This window comes from Amia ocellicauda, chromosome 11 (assembly GCF_036373705.1).
Source record: "Amia ocellicauda isolate fAmiCal2 chromosome 11, fAmiCal2.hap1, whole genome shotgun sequence".
Taxonomy (NCBI): domain Eukaryota; kingdom Metazoa; phylum Chordata; class Actinopteri; order Amiiformes; family Amiidae; genus Amia; species Amia ocellicauda.
Window position 1 is genome coordinate 28687715 of NC_089860.1, and position 18158 is coordinate 28705872.

At 39.1% G+C, this 18158-nt stretch overlaps 1 protein-coding gene across 2 annotated transcripts in view; it reads right to left on the reverse strand.

Annotated features, from left to right (window-relative positions):
- Positions 1–7141: 7141 nt before the first annotated feature.
- runx3 (RUNX family transcription factor 3) overlaps positions 7142–18158 on the reverse strand; it is a 68316-nt gene continuing 57299 nt past the window's right edge. The window contains exons 7-8 of one of the 2 annotated variants that reach the window (XM_066717299.1): positions 16943–17020; positions 7142–11691 (exon numbers count right to left, since the gene is read on the reverse strand). In XM_066717299.1, the coding sequence (XP_066573396.1) occupies positions 11186–11691; positions 16943–17020 (584 nt within the window). In that variant the 3' untranslated portion in view covers positions 7142–11185. The remainder of the gene's footprint in view (positions 11692–16942; positions 17021–18158) is intronic. The other variant, XM_066717300.1, reaches the window with a different exon arrangement.

Here is an 18158-nt window from a genome sequence, read left to right on the forward strand (position 1 = left end):
ACCATAACATACAAGTGTCCAGTGTCCCGGAGGGTAGAGCTGACGTGTTTCTGGTAATATGTGCCGCCTTGAGAATGAGGAAAGAAGATAGGAATCTTTCTCTTACCGTTTCTATTTCATAATACAAACCTCCTTCCAGTCTCGGGCCTTACGGTGCCTTTTGAGGGACACGTTTTCTTTTAGTGGCAAGTTTTTCTGCATTCTAGTGTGTCTCTTTGCAGGAATTTCCAAAATAACCTTTTTTTCTGAAATTGAGAAGTATTGGGACAGTAACACTATAACCACAAGGCAGCACTTGCTGGTAGTAAGCACTCTCACTTTGAGAGTGTATCCACTGAAAGGGAATACTCTGTTTCAACTGAAATGTCACAATTTATATATTGTTGTCTTCACCCCCCTCTCTTTCCCCCCCGTGTGGCAGCTTTCACTGTGCAGTTAACCCAGTGAGCGAGCATCTGTTCCTAATCACATACCTGTGGTCAGTGCAGCACAATGGCCCACCTGTCTCTCCCTCCTCTTCCCTCAACTACTACATCAGTTATTAAAATAAACTGTCCTGGTGTTCGTTAATGGAACTGAGTAAGTGCTCACTGGCTCATATTCAAATTCACGTTGTGTATTAAAATAAAAAAGAGATTGTTCTGTTGAAAGAAGCACACAAACCCAGATAACACTTTAATAATAATCGCAGCGCAGGGATTAAGGGTGCAAACACTTACTTAGTATAAACTAGCACGGGGACAGAAAGGAGGCACAAATGTGTCGTTCTTGTCCCCCCTTGGAGAGAGACTGGTGCAGATTACAGGTTACTGAACGGTCCTTTGATAGACTGGTCTCAGTTTTCTTCCCAGATGAAAAGAGCGCACTGCTAACAAATTAAATGGAAGTACTTCGGAGATTTAAAGTTTTTCAAGTAGTGTTGGTAGATGTTTGCACTGTTGCAGCTGTTTAATGATATCATCCCATTACACCCTGCTTATCTGGAAAAAGTCACATACCTTCCTCCTCCCCCCTGTGCAATACACACATGCACTCCCTCCTTCTCTCCCCCCAGCACTCTCCTCAAATCATCAGTCAGGATGTTGCCAAAGGATTCATGGAGCAGCATGCGTGCTGTCACTAGTTATCTGCGTGAGGATCCCTCGTGCCAGTTGTGTGCATGGCATCAGTTGACAGCAGCTGAGCTTGGAGGCTTTTGGTGGGGTGGGGTGTGGTAGGGTGGTGGCTACAGTTATCATTTGATCCATCTTAAATTAAAAAAATGTTTTGGCCCCAATAGAGAAGAGGTGGGGTGGACCTGAACAGCTAGACATCCATATCTTGGAAACACGTTGCACTCGTTTTTCATCCTGAGTTTCAATGTCCTTAACGTGAGCCTATTTACTGTGGCACTGGAGGCCCTGCTGTCAAAAGCAAGTCATTTAGATAATTTGTATTATTTTACAAGTTTGGCAGAGAGCAAAACTATGGGCTTCGGCAGAACATTTCAGTACAGAGTGTATCTCCGTGTTCTGGGAATTGGCGCGAGAGGCCGAATCAAGGCAAGTCTCCATAGACTTGTACTGTATGAGAAATCACCTTGGTTCACTCTTCTGTGGCACTCTCTCAGACGGACACAGTTATAGTTAGCCAGCCTTGCAGTTATAGTGTGAGAAATATTGCATCACAGCGACTCACGGATCAAGCCCCCTATTTTTCCACGCTGTGGGAACCTTGTCTTTGTACAACAGATTTTTTCCCACCACGTATTTAGTTAAAAAATAGAAATTGTAGGCACTGAAATCAAACTAGTTTTGTCTAGTTCTTCTCTTCTCAGGATTTTAAAAGGAAAGGGCAAAGAGATCAAATATGAATTCTAAAATTATTGTAATGGGTATTGGATGCAGGTAAAAGCTGGAGGAGAACTCTCTATTTGTGAGAAAAATCTTGGCATTTTAAGCATATCATGCTTTTCCAAGAAACGTTTTTTTTTTTTCCACTTGCCTTCCCTTTGGTATTTATCTACACATAATGCATTTTCAAAGCCAGAGTTTCATGGTCCTTATGCACTGTTCATATTTAATTTCAGCATGACATTATGAGAGGGCTAATACTGTGAAACATACAATTATTCTTCAAAACATTTACAGTAGAATTGGAACTGTCTGAAAACACTACTTAAAAAAATTATAAAAAGGAAAGAAACGGGGGATGACGGTTTCAAAGTTAATTGAGGGAGGAATAATATCTTGGCATTCGTTGAGCTTTCTCAGATTTCCTTTGACTTTTGGCACTTTGAAAGTATAAAATGTAATAGCTGTTCTGTTTTAAGAGTATTTCTGATAGCTTGGTAACTTCAGTTTGATAACTACATTGTTAAAGCTTATTATAAGATTGTGTTACTCCAAGAAATGTAATTAAGTGATGGCGATACAGCATCAGGAAAGCGTGAGATTTGGGCAATGGTGCGCAGTAAAGAAAAACAACAATAACTGAAAAAAGATGAGAAAGTCTCAGATATCCAAAGAAGAACAAATGCCAGATGGGAAAGCCCACTCTTCCCCATTGCTCCAGATGTGGGTAATTGACCATAGTTAAAGATGTGCAGATCAGGCATTTCAAGGAAAAAAAAACAATAACAAGCAAACAATATGGATATACGTAGTGAACATATAATTTTGGATTTCCCACCCTTCTCACATTATTTGTTACGTGTATGAAGAGGAAAACAGGAAATAAACCAAAGAGTTTGTGTTTTTGTGGACCGATTTGTATTGAATCTGGATTTCTTCGAACAGCGCAGATGCATCTTAGTTTTCTCAAAACACTTTTGCACCATACATAGTATTGTCATTTTACATATAATATAGAAGTATTGTAATTTGTCATTCCCAGAGGAGTACAATGTCATTACACAGTTTTGTTGGCTAAGATTTAAGTGTGGAGTTCACACCAAAGTACTGGAAACACTATGCTGCCGTTGATTACACAGAAAACCTTGTGTTTTTATCACCAAAAGCTGGGTATCAGGATCATGCATGAGACATCTCGATGAAACTCGAGGACTAGTATCTGATATCACCCTAGGGGATGTCTTTTTTTCTACCCCTATAGAAAATGGCATACTTTATGTTGAAAATAATTAGCAACTGTAACTACTCCTTTGTTCGAGGAACTTGTCCCAGCAAAGCATCGGCTCCATGTCCTGGTGTATACTGCCTAATGTGTCCCTTGGTAAAAGCAGCCACTCACAGGTCGTCCACATACAGCAGGCCGCTGTACGCTGGACTAATCCAGTCCCTGTGATGTGTGTTTCTTGTGTGCTGCATGTTTGGATTTTGCAAGTTAATGGAAAGCAATGTGTTCAGTCCTTTATGTGCTGTGATGCTTTGTTGTTCAGCCAAGACTGCCCCTAGTAAACGCAACGCAGGCTTTGACGGCAACATCAGAGAACACAAGAGTCCAAGGGCTCCTCTGCTATAGTCTCTGTGCAAACAAATGGAGGTCAAGTTACAACTCTTTTAACTACCTGGGTGGGAGGAGTATCGTTGTCGGTTGGCTCCAGGCATCACAATGGAGAGTGTTAAACCTGGCCTTCAGGATTACCTCATAACAGAGGCTGATGCAGCCAACATCACTTTGTTTGCTTCACTCTTTTATTTGACTGCGTACCAGTTTTGAGGTGCTGCTGGAACTAAATTCTTTGTTTGGAATGTTGTTGTTTTTTCTCCTGTTGTCTGCTCCACTGTTCAGCTTGCTAATATAATGGATTTGCACTGGTTAACAGAGTTACAGACCAGTTTCTCTGCAATAATGCTGTTCTCTGGCCAGCTTCCACCTTACAGGGGTGTTCACAAATAGAGGGGAATTGAAGGGTGATTGTAATATGCTGGAGTATTAAGTTGATTGTAGCTGTCCACACCTTTTACATTTTGGAGTAGCCTGGCATGTGAGCCTCAACAGAACTTCATATTTGTCATTGAAGTGCATGTGAAGTCTGGTGGGAAGCTGGCGTTATTGGATGGTTTATTGGCAAATACAAATAACAGCCTAAGCAGAGACAATAACAAGCAAGCAGTGATGATGAATAAATAGTAGACTGAAGAACATAATAGTGGTGAGCAGGAGGTTTTTGGGGATAATCCTTGTGGACTAATAGCAATGACAGTGTCTGTTGAGTTAGCATGTGCAATGCCTTCATTTTTCTGGCAATGCACTTGAAGGGTTAATCCTGTGGGTTATCCTCATATGGGATAAATTGTCTATATCAGCGCCACATAAATATTGCAGTGGGAGGAAGTTGGTGTGCTAAAGTGATGACTTGCCACCACTCACAACATTCATATTGGCACCATGGTGTTGAGTTTATGAGGTTCGTATTTTCAGCTTGAGTTTTGCAGTGTCGACATCTCCATCCTTCATATTGGAATTTAGTCTGTTTACTAGTATTTAGGGGATATGGCAATTTGTGGTCAATTATGAATGGAATAAGTCATGATTAATTAATAAGTTCTGATGGACACTAATGATATCTGTTCTGCCCAAGCATTGGTTTTGGGAAGTTTTATTCAGTTTTTAAAATACTTTTGATGAAATGGAGTTGCAGGCACAATTGGTTCCTGAAATTTTGTAAAACTTTATAAATATACAGACAGCAAGCTCTCAATGTATGGTGGTTTGGTTCCCATCTTTATATACTGCACTGTACACCAACAACAAAACAATGGCAGTAATTGAAACTAAATTTTCAGCTGACCCTACAGGTGGAAGACGTTATGGGATACCTCACGTTTCTAGTAAACACTGCTTAGGACCCAATCAAGTAAGACACAAAAACAAAACTATCTTCTGGAGATCGAGAAATGTGACATATATGATGTGTTTTGTAGCTTCCATAAATAAATAAAATGGGACAGCAGCTCCATGTAGGAAGCAAATCCACGCTTCAGCGCTCAAGGACTGTGGATTGTGCTGCACATCTTTGAAGGTGACATGAAATTTGGTGATGAAACACAGCCCTTCTCCAATTGCACAAGCTCTTCCTGAAATGCACCCATTTGAAACTAATGCGCAGACTTGCCTTCCCTCAGCATGTGACTTCAGAGCACAGTCTGTCACAAAGTAACGGCTGTTTTCACTAGCTTTTATTTGCATGCAATACCCAGAACCTAAGACTGGAACCATGCCATGTCTACTGAATAAAACGCCCACCATTTTTTTTTTTTTATTCTTTACAACTACCCCCCCCTCCCAGTCACCCATGTGAAGATTTGCCATCCCTAAAGAATGTACCTTATACATCCAGACTGCGCCAGCCTGTCGTGCCATTAAAATATATATAAAGAACAAGAGAGAGCGAGAGAGAGGGGTTCTTATCCCAACAATAAACTGTTTATCTTCTGTTGCTAAATTAAACAATCCTCAAGGGTTTCTTTTTATTGGAAAATCCACAGGAAGCTGTTTTATGTGCTTACAAAACCAATTTTATTCATCTTTTTTTCCTACTCTTTTTCGCTGTAATAAACAAACACAACAACAACAAAAACTGAACCAGGGATGGGAAGATCCAAATGATTTGTTTTTCTCATTTTCTTTTGGTCCTTATGTATTTCTGTATATTTTTTATGACAAAAATGACACACGATGGGGGTTTATTATCTTTCTGCATTCATTGACAGAGCTAGGATAAACAGGAAATAGTCTCTGTGCTCTGTGACTGTCATCATTCAATGTCCCAATGTATAGTACAGATTCTACATGAGTTAATGAGACTGAAAAAGAACAGAATTGGTCTAAATAACTAGAATTACATATTCATGTGTTATTTTTAACTGATATAATAAAGATTCATTATATGTTCTTAAGAGACCTAACACATAGATCAAACCATTGTTTCACAACAACCTGTTGGGTTGCCGATCAGTGATAAGTTCCTTTATTCTTCTACCTTGGCCTTATTCCAAGCACGGGGAAATATGTCTTTGTGTTTGCTTGTGTACAGTGTATATATATATATATATATATATATATTTTTTTTTTTTTTCTTACTGGGGGCCCAGTTTAAGGAGAGTCTTCTCACAACAATACTCACAGGTACGTGAACAATTGGCTGAATGCAGTCTCTAAATCAGTATTAAATGTGAAATGTTCTGTCAACACTTTCAGCAGCTGTGACAAGCTTAGACAGCTATGAGCAGGGTTTTTTTCCGTACCAGGCTTAACAAGAATGGAATTATTTATTTAATTATACTTCAGGAAATCTTAAATGTGCAAAAAAACTAAAATAACTCCTGTCAGAAATCTTGATCTGGAATCTTTTAGATATTCGGCATAGCTCCTGTGGGCTCCCACTGCTAGGCCTGGCTGCAGTACTAAAGTTAAAAGTTACTCCCCCACCAAAAAAGAAAAAAAAAACAATGAAAAAGGATTACTGAAGATTTCCAAGCAGCGAATCTGTCTGCATCATTATTTCATCAAGCTCTGCTTCTTTTGGAATGAAGAGAGAAACTCATTTTAAGTTTTCTGACAGGCCGTGATTATTCTAAGAGTCTGGAGATTTCGAGGCCGACTCAATAGTGATAATTGGAGCAGTCTTTGCACCAAGGACTACTGCTTTGCCTGGATTTTACAGTGTATGCTTATTGGGTGTTGCATTTTTTTCAATGTTCCTCTTGAACCTTAAAATTCTTTGTCTACTGTAATATATGTTCACTTTATGACATACGTTCTGATTTTGATAATACAATCCAGGTTTTCATTCTATTCCAAAACTTTGTCCCTGAGATTCTTTTCCTCTAGATGACAGTATTGATTTATTTATTTTTTAATTCTCATACAATATTTTGGTTTCCAACATCTGTGAGTTTGAGGATTATTTAATCCCAATGGAGTAAATAAACTCTATCAGGTGTAGTGTTGCATCCAACCACTTACCCTCCAGCTCCTATTGCCCCTCATCATTTGTAACTGAGTAAGCATTCTTTTTTTTCCCCTTCTGTTTATGAAAGATGTGTGAAAAATGTTTTAAAAAGAGCTTGGACATTTTTTTAACTACGTGACTTGGCAGACGTGCCTTTCCAAATGGTGAAACTATCTTTTTAGAAGAAAGGAAACTTAAATAGAGAAGTAGAGCAACAGAGACAATCAAGAAAACAAGCTTAGATGGTTTCATTCACAATGTTTATTCTTCAGGGACATCTGACATTTTAAAGCCCGATATTTATAATTTTATGATCAAAAGAACAAAAACAAGCAGTCTTACAGCATGAGTTTTTTTTAATCTTTTTTTTTTATTAATTAAGATGCTTTTAAAACTACATAATTCACACAAGACTGTTTCACAAGCACTTAATATCAAGGTATTATACCAATGGAACAGCAATATACATAGAACCAATTTAAATTAACTTACATGATTTTGATGCTTTTAGCATAAGGCGACAGAAAATAAAACTAGTCAAAAAAATGAAAATAGACATTTTTCAAGTATCCATTGTGCTTTTAACCATTTCCAACTGCAAAGGCAGTTATATAATATTAAAATTGTGCATCATTATTATACTAATTAAGTTACCTGCTGCCTATACAGTGGAGATCAGGAAAAGGATACTTTTAATATTTCTGCCCACTTTTTGGTGTAAATAATTTCAACTAACTGATAACAAATGCAACATTGACAGTATTATTCCTGCAGTAAAACAAAAAAAAAACAAGATTAAAAACTGAACAACAAATGTAAAATAATGCAAGATTACAGGCAGCAAAATAATTCCTTGCTTTGGGACTTTTCATTAAGGTTTTAGCGGTGAAAAATGTTGTTGTTCCATGGCTACTTGACCATTGTCCAATAGCTATAAAATCATCCAGGTCTGCATGTCCTTAGAGAAAAGAATGTGTACAGTACCGATGCATAGTTCTGGTTTCTGAAACTCGCCGATTGTCCAGACAGGTGACAGATTGCAAAGCGGAGGAAGGGGTACAGTGACCGTCACAATCTTTAAAAAAAAAAAAAAAATGTGTGTTCTTTTCCTGAGCAAAAGAGAAGAGAAATGCTGCCCACCCCCCACCCCCCAAACAAAACCTACTGTTTTTGACTGGACTATGACTTTGGTTCGAGTTCTCGCCAAGGTAGAGGTTTACTGGATTTCTGCCAGCATCTAGCCAGTCATAACAGTCACACCTATCCCCCTCAGCCAATCCCACTCTTCCCAGCAACCCCCCACCCCCACCCCCACCCCCCTCCATCTACCTGCATACAACAAATGTGAGTACAATAAAGTCCATAAACCAAACAGCCAATTTAATGGCTTTTATTTGTGCTACAACTGCCCAGTTTATCAGATGTCTACTATCAAAGGCAATAATAAAAAAAGTACAATGGAAAAAAGGTAAACGTGTAACCCGACACCCTTATTTAAGTGCTACTGCATCATCCACATATAATCTGTACAGATATATTAATGTTGGTGGACAGCCTCCAGCTCCCACCCCTAATAAATAAATTACAAAAAAAAAAAAGAAGACAGAAAAAAAAATAAGGCATCAAGGCTAAGTTTAAGGCTCAAACTAGACAAAGGCCTTGTCTGACAGGGATGGGATATTGTGAAGACTTCTCGATTCGTGTAACACGATACCCCAGAATGACAGTTTTCTCTAGCCTCAACTTCACTTCATTTATTTGTCACTGCCAACCACGCTGAACACTGAAAGGTTCTGCTTGACGGCAAGGGAATCCTGCACGATTCAAAATAGGAAGCCGGCTATGTGTCGAGTATTATGAATGTACAGTGTGACCCCTACAGTATAGAGGTGAAATCCTGCAGCCTGACAGGGAATACATGAAGAGACATGCATCGAAGCAGGCAGCTCTTGGTGATGGCGCACTTCGCTGCAGTGCCGAAGTATAGAACTTAACGAAACATAACTTGTAAAAACAGCTTACCGCAAACTCCCAGCACGTACACGCCGAAATGTTACAGCTGAAAGTAAAGATGACTCTACTATTTATGTATCGAGGCCTTTTTTTTTTATCTTCCTCTTCTTTGTACCTTCAGTCTGAGGTCTCATTTGATTAAAGTACAAATATTTATTTATTCACAAAAGGGGGTATAATTGCATAGTTCTCTACAGTAAATCAGAGCCTGTTTAAAAAACACCCTTGTCAGACATTGCCTTTTTTTGAACATGTGCTTAGAAGATATCATAAGCAAATTATAGTGCAAAGCAAGAGATCATTTGGTATATCTTTGGGGATCAGTCTGTTAAAAAAAAAAAAAGTGTGATAAATGAAACGTGGGACCACTATATAATCATCCGATATTACACACAATCTACTGAAACGTAGCAAATAAGGTTTATACAAGCAGTCTTAATTTTTTGGGTCTATGCTGACTGAACCGTGGAAGAACATTTTATTAAATTGTTTTTCATCTTGTAATTGCTAGATTTTATCAGTGATTTTATTATTATTTTTATTTTTTATTGAATACGTAAACTGAAATGCAAAACAAGCAAATCGGCCAATTAATTCAGCTGAAATATATTACAGTAGCCCAAATGATAATTCATCTCTTAATGAAAAAACCTAGACAGTGACACTTTCTCTGTGTCTTAGACCCAGCAACACAATTTTAAGTGCGCGTTTTCTCATTTAATGGCTCAAAACAATAATTTACAAAAAAACAAATATCCAGTTTAAACATAAGCTGGCAATAAGCAAAATGCCCCAAATAATATCAACAATAATAAAAAATAAAATACAAACTTGGAAAACATGTATAGTAGATGCATATCTTCTATGAAAATGCAAGGCATTTTTTTTTATTTAATTAACACTATGATCCTAAAACGGCCTGAATTCATCAGTAGATTATGTGAGTTTGACTTTTATTTCCAAATGCTTTTACCTCACTGAATTAAAGATGTGTGTCAATGAATTATACAATTTTCTAAACTCTTTCTGTCTAGTCCAGTCGAAAGCACACACACTGGTTTCCTGTTTGGTTTCTTTCTTGGCAGTTCCTCCTGTAACACTGCTTGTAACCTGTTTCTCCTTTTGTGTATTGTACCGATATTACATTTTTGTTTTAGCACTTCTGCAAAGACAGTTTGCTTTACTAAGAGGAATGTTATTAGTTTGTGCCGACCCACCTATTCTCCTGTCTTTGATCTGAAGGTGAAAGTAATTTTGATTTGAGTTTTTGCTACGCCATAGATGTTTTGAGGTGGATTAAATTATGAAGATTTTATTCTATAGATTAAGGTGGCTTCATGAGGGCCAAGGGAGCTTTGAAAATGTAAGATCTCACGATACATCTGAGTTCTTTGGATGTGTGTGTTTTCTTCCCCCTCCTAACAGAATTTTGTTCTAAGGGCACAAATAGGGCAACATTTGTTTTCCATAAAAGAAATAGACCAACTGAAAAAACAACAAGATTTTCTGACTTAAAGTGATCCCTCAACAGTGTCTTGGGATATATGTAAAATACATTATGAGCTCTTTTGTTTGTTCAGTTTTATATACCAAATTTTGGCTTAAATATGAGGTTTCCTGCTGTAGCTCCTGTGTATCATTTGCTTGGAAAAATAACAACCAATCTATGTAGAAAACTGAAAGATTGGCAGGACTTATTTTGGAGTCTCCAGTGGTGAATCTCAGGTGGAGGGAAGACACAAAATGTTTGGTTTTGAAGCTGGAAGACCGTCCTCTGAAGGCGAGCAGTGACACGTGAGGGTGATTAGTCCGGACTGAAATGTTCTTCGAAGGTTGCAGTGTTCAAGGGTGAGACGTTTCTCTTCCTGTTTTTATTTTTTCTTCAATCCAGTTTTAATTGGTAAAAAAAAAAAAAAAAAAAAAAGTCGCCTTCGGTTATATAATTACACTTCAGTTTATCGTACATGTTTACTAACAATTAGGCACACTCGTCTTTGTATGGCTTTGTTCTCTTTGGAAGTCCCGAAGGAAGGGAATTGTCACAGAGAGAGTTTGCGAAGGCCAGTTTCTGGTGGTTAGCTGTGATTGTCTTTTCGCTTTAAGAAGCCACGAAAGTCATAGATGCCTCTGTGCATCACCACAAACCAGCTTCTCTCAGATTGCACATGGATGTCTTTGGTCACTTTTCAATGGATATAGCTAAGAAAGAGAGAAAATAAAAAACAATAAAAAGTCCCACATGCAGTACGTTTTCTTTATTTGATGACGATTCTTTTAGTAAGGCCTCCACACTGACTCATCCATCCTTCCTGGGGTGGTCATTGCCGTCGGCGAGTTACTGTGGCTACCGTCAGCCTCCACCCCATCGCCCTGGCTCGTCAGATTGGGGTTCATTAGATTGTTGCCTGTCGTGGCGCTGGTGCAGGACGGGAGCATTCTGGTGGGTGAGCGCTCCCCTCCGGCGGTCACCATGGAAAACTGGTACGATCCTGAACCAGTGCCGTAGTACAGGTGGTAGGGGGAGGTGTTGGTCTGGAAAGGCCCATTCTGGTTCTGGGGGGAGCCGGGGTAGGGGGGCGGCAGGTAAGTGTGGTAGCGGGAGGATGCTGACATGCTGGACATGCTGATGCCCCCGATCCCTGCGCTGGAGGGGCTGGGGGAGTAGGTGAAGGCCCCGGGGTAGTGCATGCGTGGGTCCGAGAAGCGGGGATCTGTGAGGGTGGACAGTGAGGGGAACTGCCGGTCATATTGCCGGGTGTTGCTGAAGAGGTCAGAGGTTCCTGTTCAGGGAGAAGCATACAAAAAAAAAAAAAAAAAACATGAGCTACTGAGGAAAAAACGTCACTGTATTAATTCAGCAACTAAACAATGGAATGTGAATAGCTTTAACAATGTACACATTTGGCACTGTAATACCCTGAATGTTTGTTCAGGCTAGAATATATGATTTTATGTTTTGTTTTTTCTTTCAGAAACGCAATAGCTTAAATTAATTCTGAAGCTCAGATCAAAATAAATACATTTTGTATCGGTACAAAATCCCTGACAGAGTCTTTATTGTTTTTTAAAGTAGGTGGATTGTGTCTAAGAACAAACTGCTTTGATTAACAGTGTTACTGGCTAGGGAAGGTTAGTGATCTTGGCAGAAACAAAACAAACAATGGATGAGAACGTTACTGATAAATGGATACAAAATGGACACGTAATTAACTACAGCAGGCGTTTAGACCAAACAAAGTCGTGTATAATCGCACGAGACACTGCCGTAACTGAGTGCATATTCTGGCTGCAGAACAGTCAAATGCATTTTGTTATTGTTGAAACAGCTTTGTGATTATTAATTCTGAATCTAAGCTAAAGTGACAATAAAGAGCATTTTGCTGGAAATCAAGACAAGTGTTCAAAATAGGTTTGCTCCAGTTTGCTGCTTTTTTGCAACTCTGTTCTTGCTCTTGAAAGGAAATGGGAACTCCTACTACTAGCATATCGCCTACTGGCTCTCAGTGGAAGCTGTTTCTCAGGGATGTCGCAGACGAAGCCCGGCATAATGGAACCCAGCTGCGCATTTCTGTTTAGTCATCAGAGGCAGCCGCATTGTGGGGAGGGCAAACTTAAATGAAAAACCCTCGAGTGGAAATAAAAACAAGGTGTGAAATATTCTATTTTTTCCCCTGGATTATAAATAATGAGCATGCTTTTACAGGTTGCAACACAACCAAACTAGAGTAGAAGAAGTCTCAAATTAAATCAAGCAATTATAGTCCTAAAACGGGGAGAAATACTTGTTTTTTTTGGTTTCGTTTTTTCCTTTTTTTTTCAAGGCTGCATCAATGGAAGCTTTGTCAGTCCAACACAGCTCGCTGTATAAACAGTGACAACTTGTTTGGCTGTTGTGTAACGTTTGCAATAAATATAAAGGAAGAACTCAAACAGGAAACTACACAGCCAACACGCTCACTCACACAAGCACGCAAAGCAACTTCACAGAAAAGAGGGAGGGAGAGGAGAGCGTGTGAGAGAGAGGGGGGGGGTAGATGTTGTGTGTGTGGGTGGGTGTGGAACAGCTCAAGGTATAGATGAAGTGTTAATAAACAAACAGCCAGCACTCTTTAAAGGTCACTGCAACTTATTTTTGATCAACTGCAAGGTAATTTACACTTATGAGCATTTCATGTGAAGTTCCTGCAACGACTAGGCTTATAGTGTGCGGTTTTAACAATATGGTTTTAAATGACTGGCCACTATGGGTAATTTGAATTGAGCACCATTCTCTTCTCATGGTCAATTCAGGTGTGCCATTTTATGTTTTCTTTTTTTTCTTTTAGTCAACTGTCACACCTCAAATGTTCAGAACTAAGGATAGAATGATAACACATGAAATCTCAAAGTATTCTTTCTGAAACATTTTTAACTACGGCTAACAAACTTCAAATCTAGATCATGCACCGGGCTTTGGACATGAATCTGTGGAGACCCCCAAGACACAATTATTACTCCGTGGTGCCACCTAGTATACTGGAGAGGGAACAGGAGGGAGAGGGGGGCTCTCTGTATGAAGTTCAAGCAGCTGTCATATGTGATGAATTGGCCACCTGGAGCATGACACCCCACGATCAACACCATTTGAAAACTCCTTAAACACTCCCTAACATGCAGCTCACATGAGTTACTGTTTATCTTCCTCTGTCTTACTTCATTACAAAAAATTGTTTCTTACCCCACCCCTCCACCTCCCACTCATCGCTACCACCACCGCCACCTCCCTGGTTTGGACCAGGTCTAGCTGTCGAACAGGTCTCTATGATCTTGTCATTCCACTGCATCCTGACTGATGGGGTTATAGTGCACTTACAGAAAGAAAACACGCCATGTTTGCCCCGGATTGTTTTTTCTGACATGAGCTGTATTAAACAGATTCTATACAAAATTAACTGGTGGATAAAATGGTGGCAGTTCATTCTGCTAACTTTTGGCTGCATATTGGGAGTGCTAGATTATTTAGCTTGTTCATTATGTCAAGTTTTCAAGACTGTCAAATATCTTTAAATCTTAAATGTCAAGACCATTGGTGTATATGGCAGTTAAACAGTAGAGTTACACTGCTGTGGAGAAATGTGTCCTTTTAGCTCTAATGACGAACGTATTCCCACATTTCCTGACTGATATTCACACATAAATACTATGTAAAACCATTTTGTTTGGAATAAAGCTTGTAAAGATAAGTGCACGCAAAGCCCCAGGAAGCACAAAGGGCTTGCATGCCAGCATCTTTTCAGATTGTCTAGTCTCAAGAATTTGGTTTGCTTTACAAATAGCTCATTGCAATTTCCACAGCTTTTTTTTTTTTGCAGTCAAACTTTACTGCTTCAGATTTTTTTTTCCCTTCCAGAGGCCGTGGTATGGAGTAAGTATCTGATTTCACGCAAGGAAAACCCAAGGCTACTCTACTGTTGATCTGGGAGTAACCAGTCAACCCACTAATTCCTTGAGGGCACCCAAAAGCTCGCACGGGTTTGCTTTTCACTACACGTCGGCTTAACATGATGCTTTGCAATACAGAAACGACTACTGTTATCTTGGCGCAATCTGAAGGGCCCAGCTTCTGAAATATTCTTCCAACAATGAACCACTTTTAATCCATATGATTTAGAGCTGAAACATGTTGTGTCAATGACAGGGACACTCAACATCAAACTCAGAATGCTGGCTTGTAAAACATCTGTAAGATTTTGTTCACTAAAAGGAATTGGTGTTTTATTTTGAACATTGTGTGCCTTTTAAGCAGGCGACAGGGGAGTCTGCCAACACTGTTCCACTCTGAAGTGTGTTGTCTTGAAATGTAGTTGGTTTAGACTATTTACTTATGAGAGCAACTGATTTGTTAGTTAACATAAGATGCAATATAGGCTTTAACAGCATTCAAATCTCTGCCATTCACCTGCGAAGTGTTTTTCTAAGCTTAATGCAAAATGCCATGGGTAGTACACATGGAAATTTCTCTGATGCAAATGAACAGAAACAAAAATCCTAACCTCAGACTGTTGGCTTTCAGGGAGATTTTCTTATTCTTTTTCATTCCCAACCACACATTTTTGAAAGGGATAACTGCACCCGATCCTGTTTGTGTTCTGCAGATGACACATAGTGTTTGACTACACCCAAGGCTACTTGTGGATTTATTTTTGTTGCACTTTAAGAGCCCTTGTGTATTTTAAAACACTTGAAATAATGTCACTTTAGGGGAAGGGAAAAGGCTCACTTCAGAGAGTGGAGTCTTGTCTCCACACTCAGCACCCCACAGGAAAAATATGAAGAAGTATGAATAAAAATCCATTGTGCTTCTAAGCTCTCTGGCTCTGCGGTCTCTGTTTCGAGCTGCATTCAAATCCTGTCATCTTTACCATTGACAGCCTTACAGTGAAAAGAAAACATTAGCTTGCTATGGCTAATATGTAATGGCTGTTAGGTGTTAGCTTCAAGTAATGTATAAGCTCTGCCACATGTGATCTAAGCAAAGCAAAGCCTTACTTAATGGGTAAACAAACAAATCAACATAAATAAATACATCTAAGAAGAATGAATGATTGGCAAGAGTTTGTCTGTCTGTAATCAGGTGAAACACAAATAGATTTAAGATGTATACATATATCTTTTCATGACAAGTGCACCTTTGTTTCCTTTAACTACATGCAATGTATCCTGATCTTCCCCCACTTGATTTCCACACAACGAAGACTGGCTTACACCGAACACCGCATGTCCAGGGAACAGAGACAAGACAAATCAACAGCTAGAAAACAAACCAAGAAACAAAACCAAAACAAGGACTGATACTTTTGCCTTCCATCTCATGTAGGGTTTTTAACAATTAGAATAAGGCAGACAAACCCAGGAATTCGTGGTAACACCCCTTCAGACCAAAACAAAACAAACCAAAAAAAAGCAGCATCTTTCTCCCCTTCATTATCAGATTACACAACAGTAATTGTTCAGATTGTCTCACACCCACACTTCTGCCTTCGAGCCCAGACGGTGCATCATCACGTTAGCTTTGCCAAGCAAATTCCACATAAATTGAATTAATAAATAACAATCTCTCTCTACCGCTACGGCTGCCTCATGTTTACTCAGAATACAAGATAATAAGGTGTGACTTATGAGACGGAGAGATAGGACTCCTGGCCGAGGGAAGTGATTCAGTGCTAAGGCACTTCCAGCTTATCGGAACAAGACTAGCAACTTCACCGAAAGATGTGGAAGCATGTCAGCATGGAAGATTATTTGAAGAATGTCCTGAAAACAATACCTGAAGGCAATCTAAACATTTGTAAAGGCTGCCTGTGCTATGAAGAACACCATTGTGAACACAAAATCAGGAGACAATCCACCGACCTCTGCCAATCGGCATCACCACAAAATATCATCATCAACTAAGCCATGCCACGGGCTTTGAAACATCATCACTATGCTATGCTGAACTGTGTAGATTTGGCATCTCTATCAGCTGGTTCCACAAATCTCTATTAACACTAATAGTGTTGGACTACTCGTGTATAATATTGGGCAGTCCAAAACTAGTGCTAATGTGGGTCTGTGAAACCAGCCCTTCGAGCCCTTCAACTGTACCCTGCTTGGAAAGTTGTGCTCTTATTTAATTTGCTGTGTAAAAATATCCCCCGTGGCAATGAACTCCTTACTGCAGCCAGAATCATCTGTCCTTTACAAAACTGTTCAGACAAAACCGTAATTTGCAGTAGCTCACCACACCTCTAGTGTAAAGATCTGGGTGCTTCCAGACTGCGCATGTTACAAGTGGTCCTAAATGTTGACACATCCTTAATGTGGCTTCAGCTGAGAAAAGCAAAAACCTTAGTAACCAGCCATGGTTTGTTTACATTGTAATGTTGTGGCCTGCTTTCCTGAAGTCTACTGAGGAAGAGTGCAGTCTGATGTTTTGAAGTCAGTCCTGTGTAAAAACGTGAGAAGCATTGCTTAAATGGCAAAGGGGCCTCATATTGCGGCATTGCTTACCTGACCATCTTAGATCATCTTCCACCTTGCATGTTTTTAAAGGTAAACTGGGAGTGTCAATTTGTTCAGTCCACAGAGCTGTAAATATTAAAATAGTGGGTTGAGCATTGAGTAGAATACGTATTTCTATTTTTTTTTGCAATGCTTTTTATGCTGTGCAAAGTTTAATTTTGTTGCATTTCGAAGGGCCATCATAGTTGCAGTACCTGCAAGAGTCTTGTTATATTGTAGCCTAATGTTACACTACCAAATATAGCACAGGCATGGATAAGCAAAGCTTCAATCAAGTCCCAAAAGCAAAGAATAAAACATGGTGAATATATTTTCTAGCAAACTGAACAAAAATAAAATCTGGTGATAATCAAAATGACTATCCATATTTACTATGGTTAAATCAAATACGAAAGGTTCAGCACATTGAAAGGTATCTTAAATGATAATTTGGTGCTTAATTTCACGTTTCTGGAGATATTAAAAATAACTAATGTAGTAAATCTCATTATGCAGGCAGACACAGTACAACTCATGCACTATTAACAAATTACTTGCTCACGGAAAATCAAATACATTTGCACCATGTACAGATGTCTCCCAGACATGAGATAAGGAAAGTGTTTCATACATGACTTAATTAAGAAATAACAAAAACAAAAAAAGTCTTATTACAGTGGCATTGTAAGGGAAAAGGACAATTGGAATGATATTTACATTTTCAGTACCTGAGTAAGAAATGAGTGACATTATACTTCTGGATTAGCAGACTTTATGATGCATACATTTTTATGCCCAATACACAGGCTCATTTTACAGCATTCACTTTCATTCCTCTAATAAATCTGATAACTCTGCCATATTTGACTTGCAAATAGGTTGTTTGTTTGTCTTGGTGGTGGTTGTTTTAGTTGTTACAGGTGATTCTTCATTTTCTGTGCTAAGGGAAGACCTTTATTTATCTACAAAGGGCACAGGCACAGAGAAACTACACAATATGGAGAGGGCAGTCTGTGATACTGTCCCCAAAAGAATAAAAGGCAGTCCCCCCTAGATGGGAACAATAGTAGAACTATACTTGAGCTGAAGGAGGATTAAGATTGCAAAACACAACCTTAAACGGCAAATAACTGAAAGTCCTCAATATATACCACAGATATATGTGTTTTACTGTAAGCAGTCAAGGCCGAGGTCACCCAAAAGCTGCTTTGGCCGTGACCTTAAA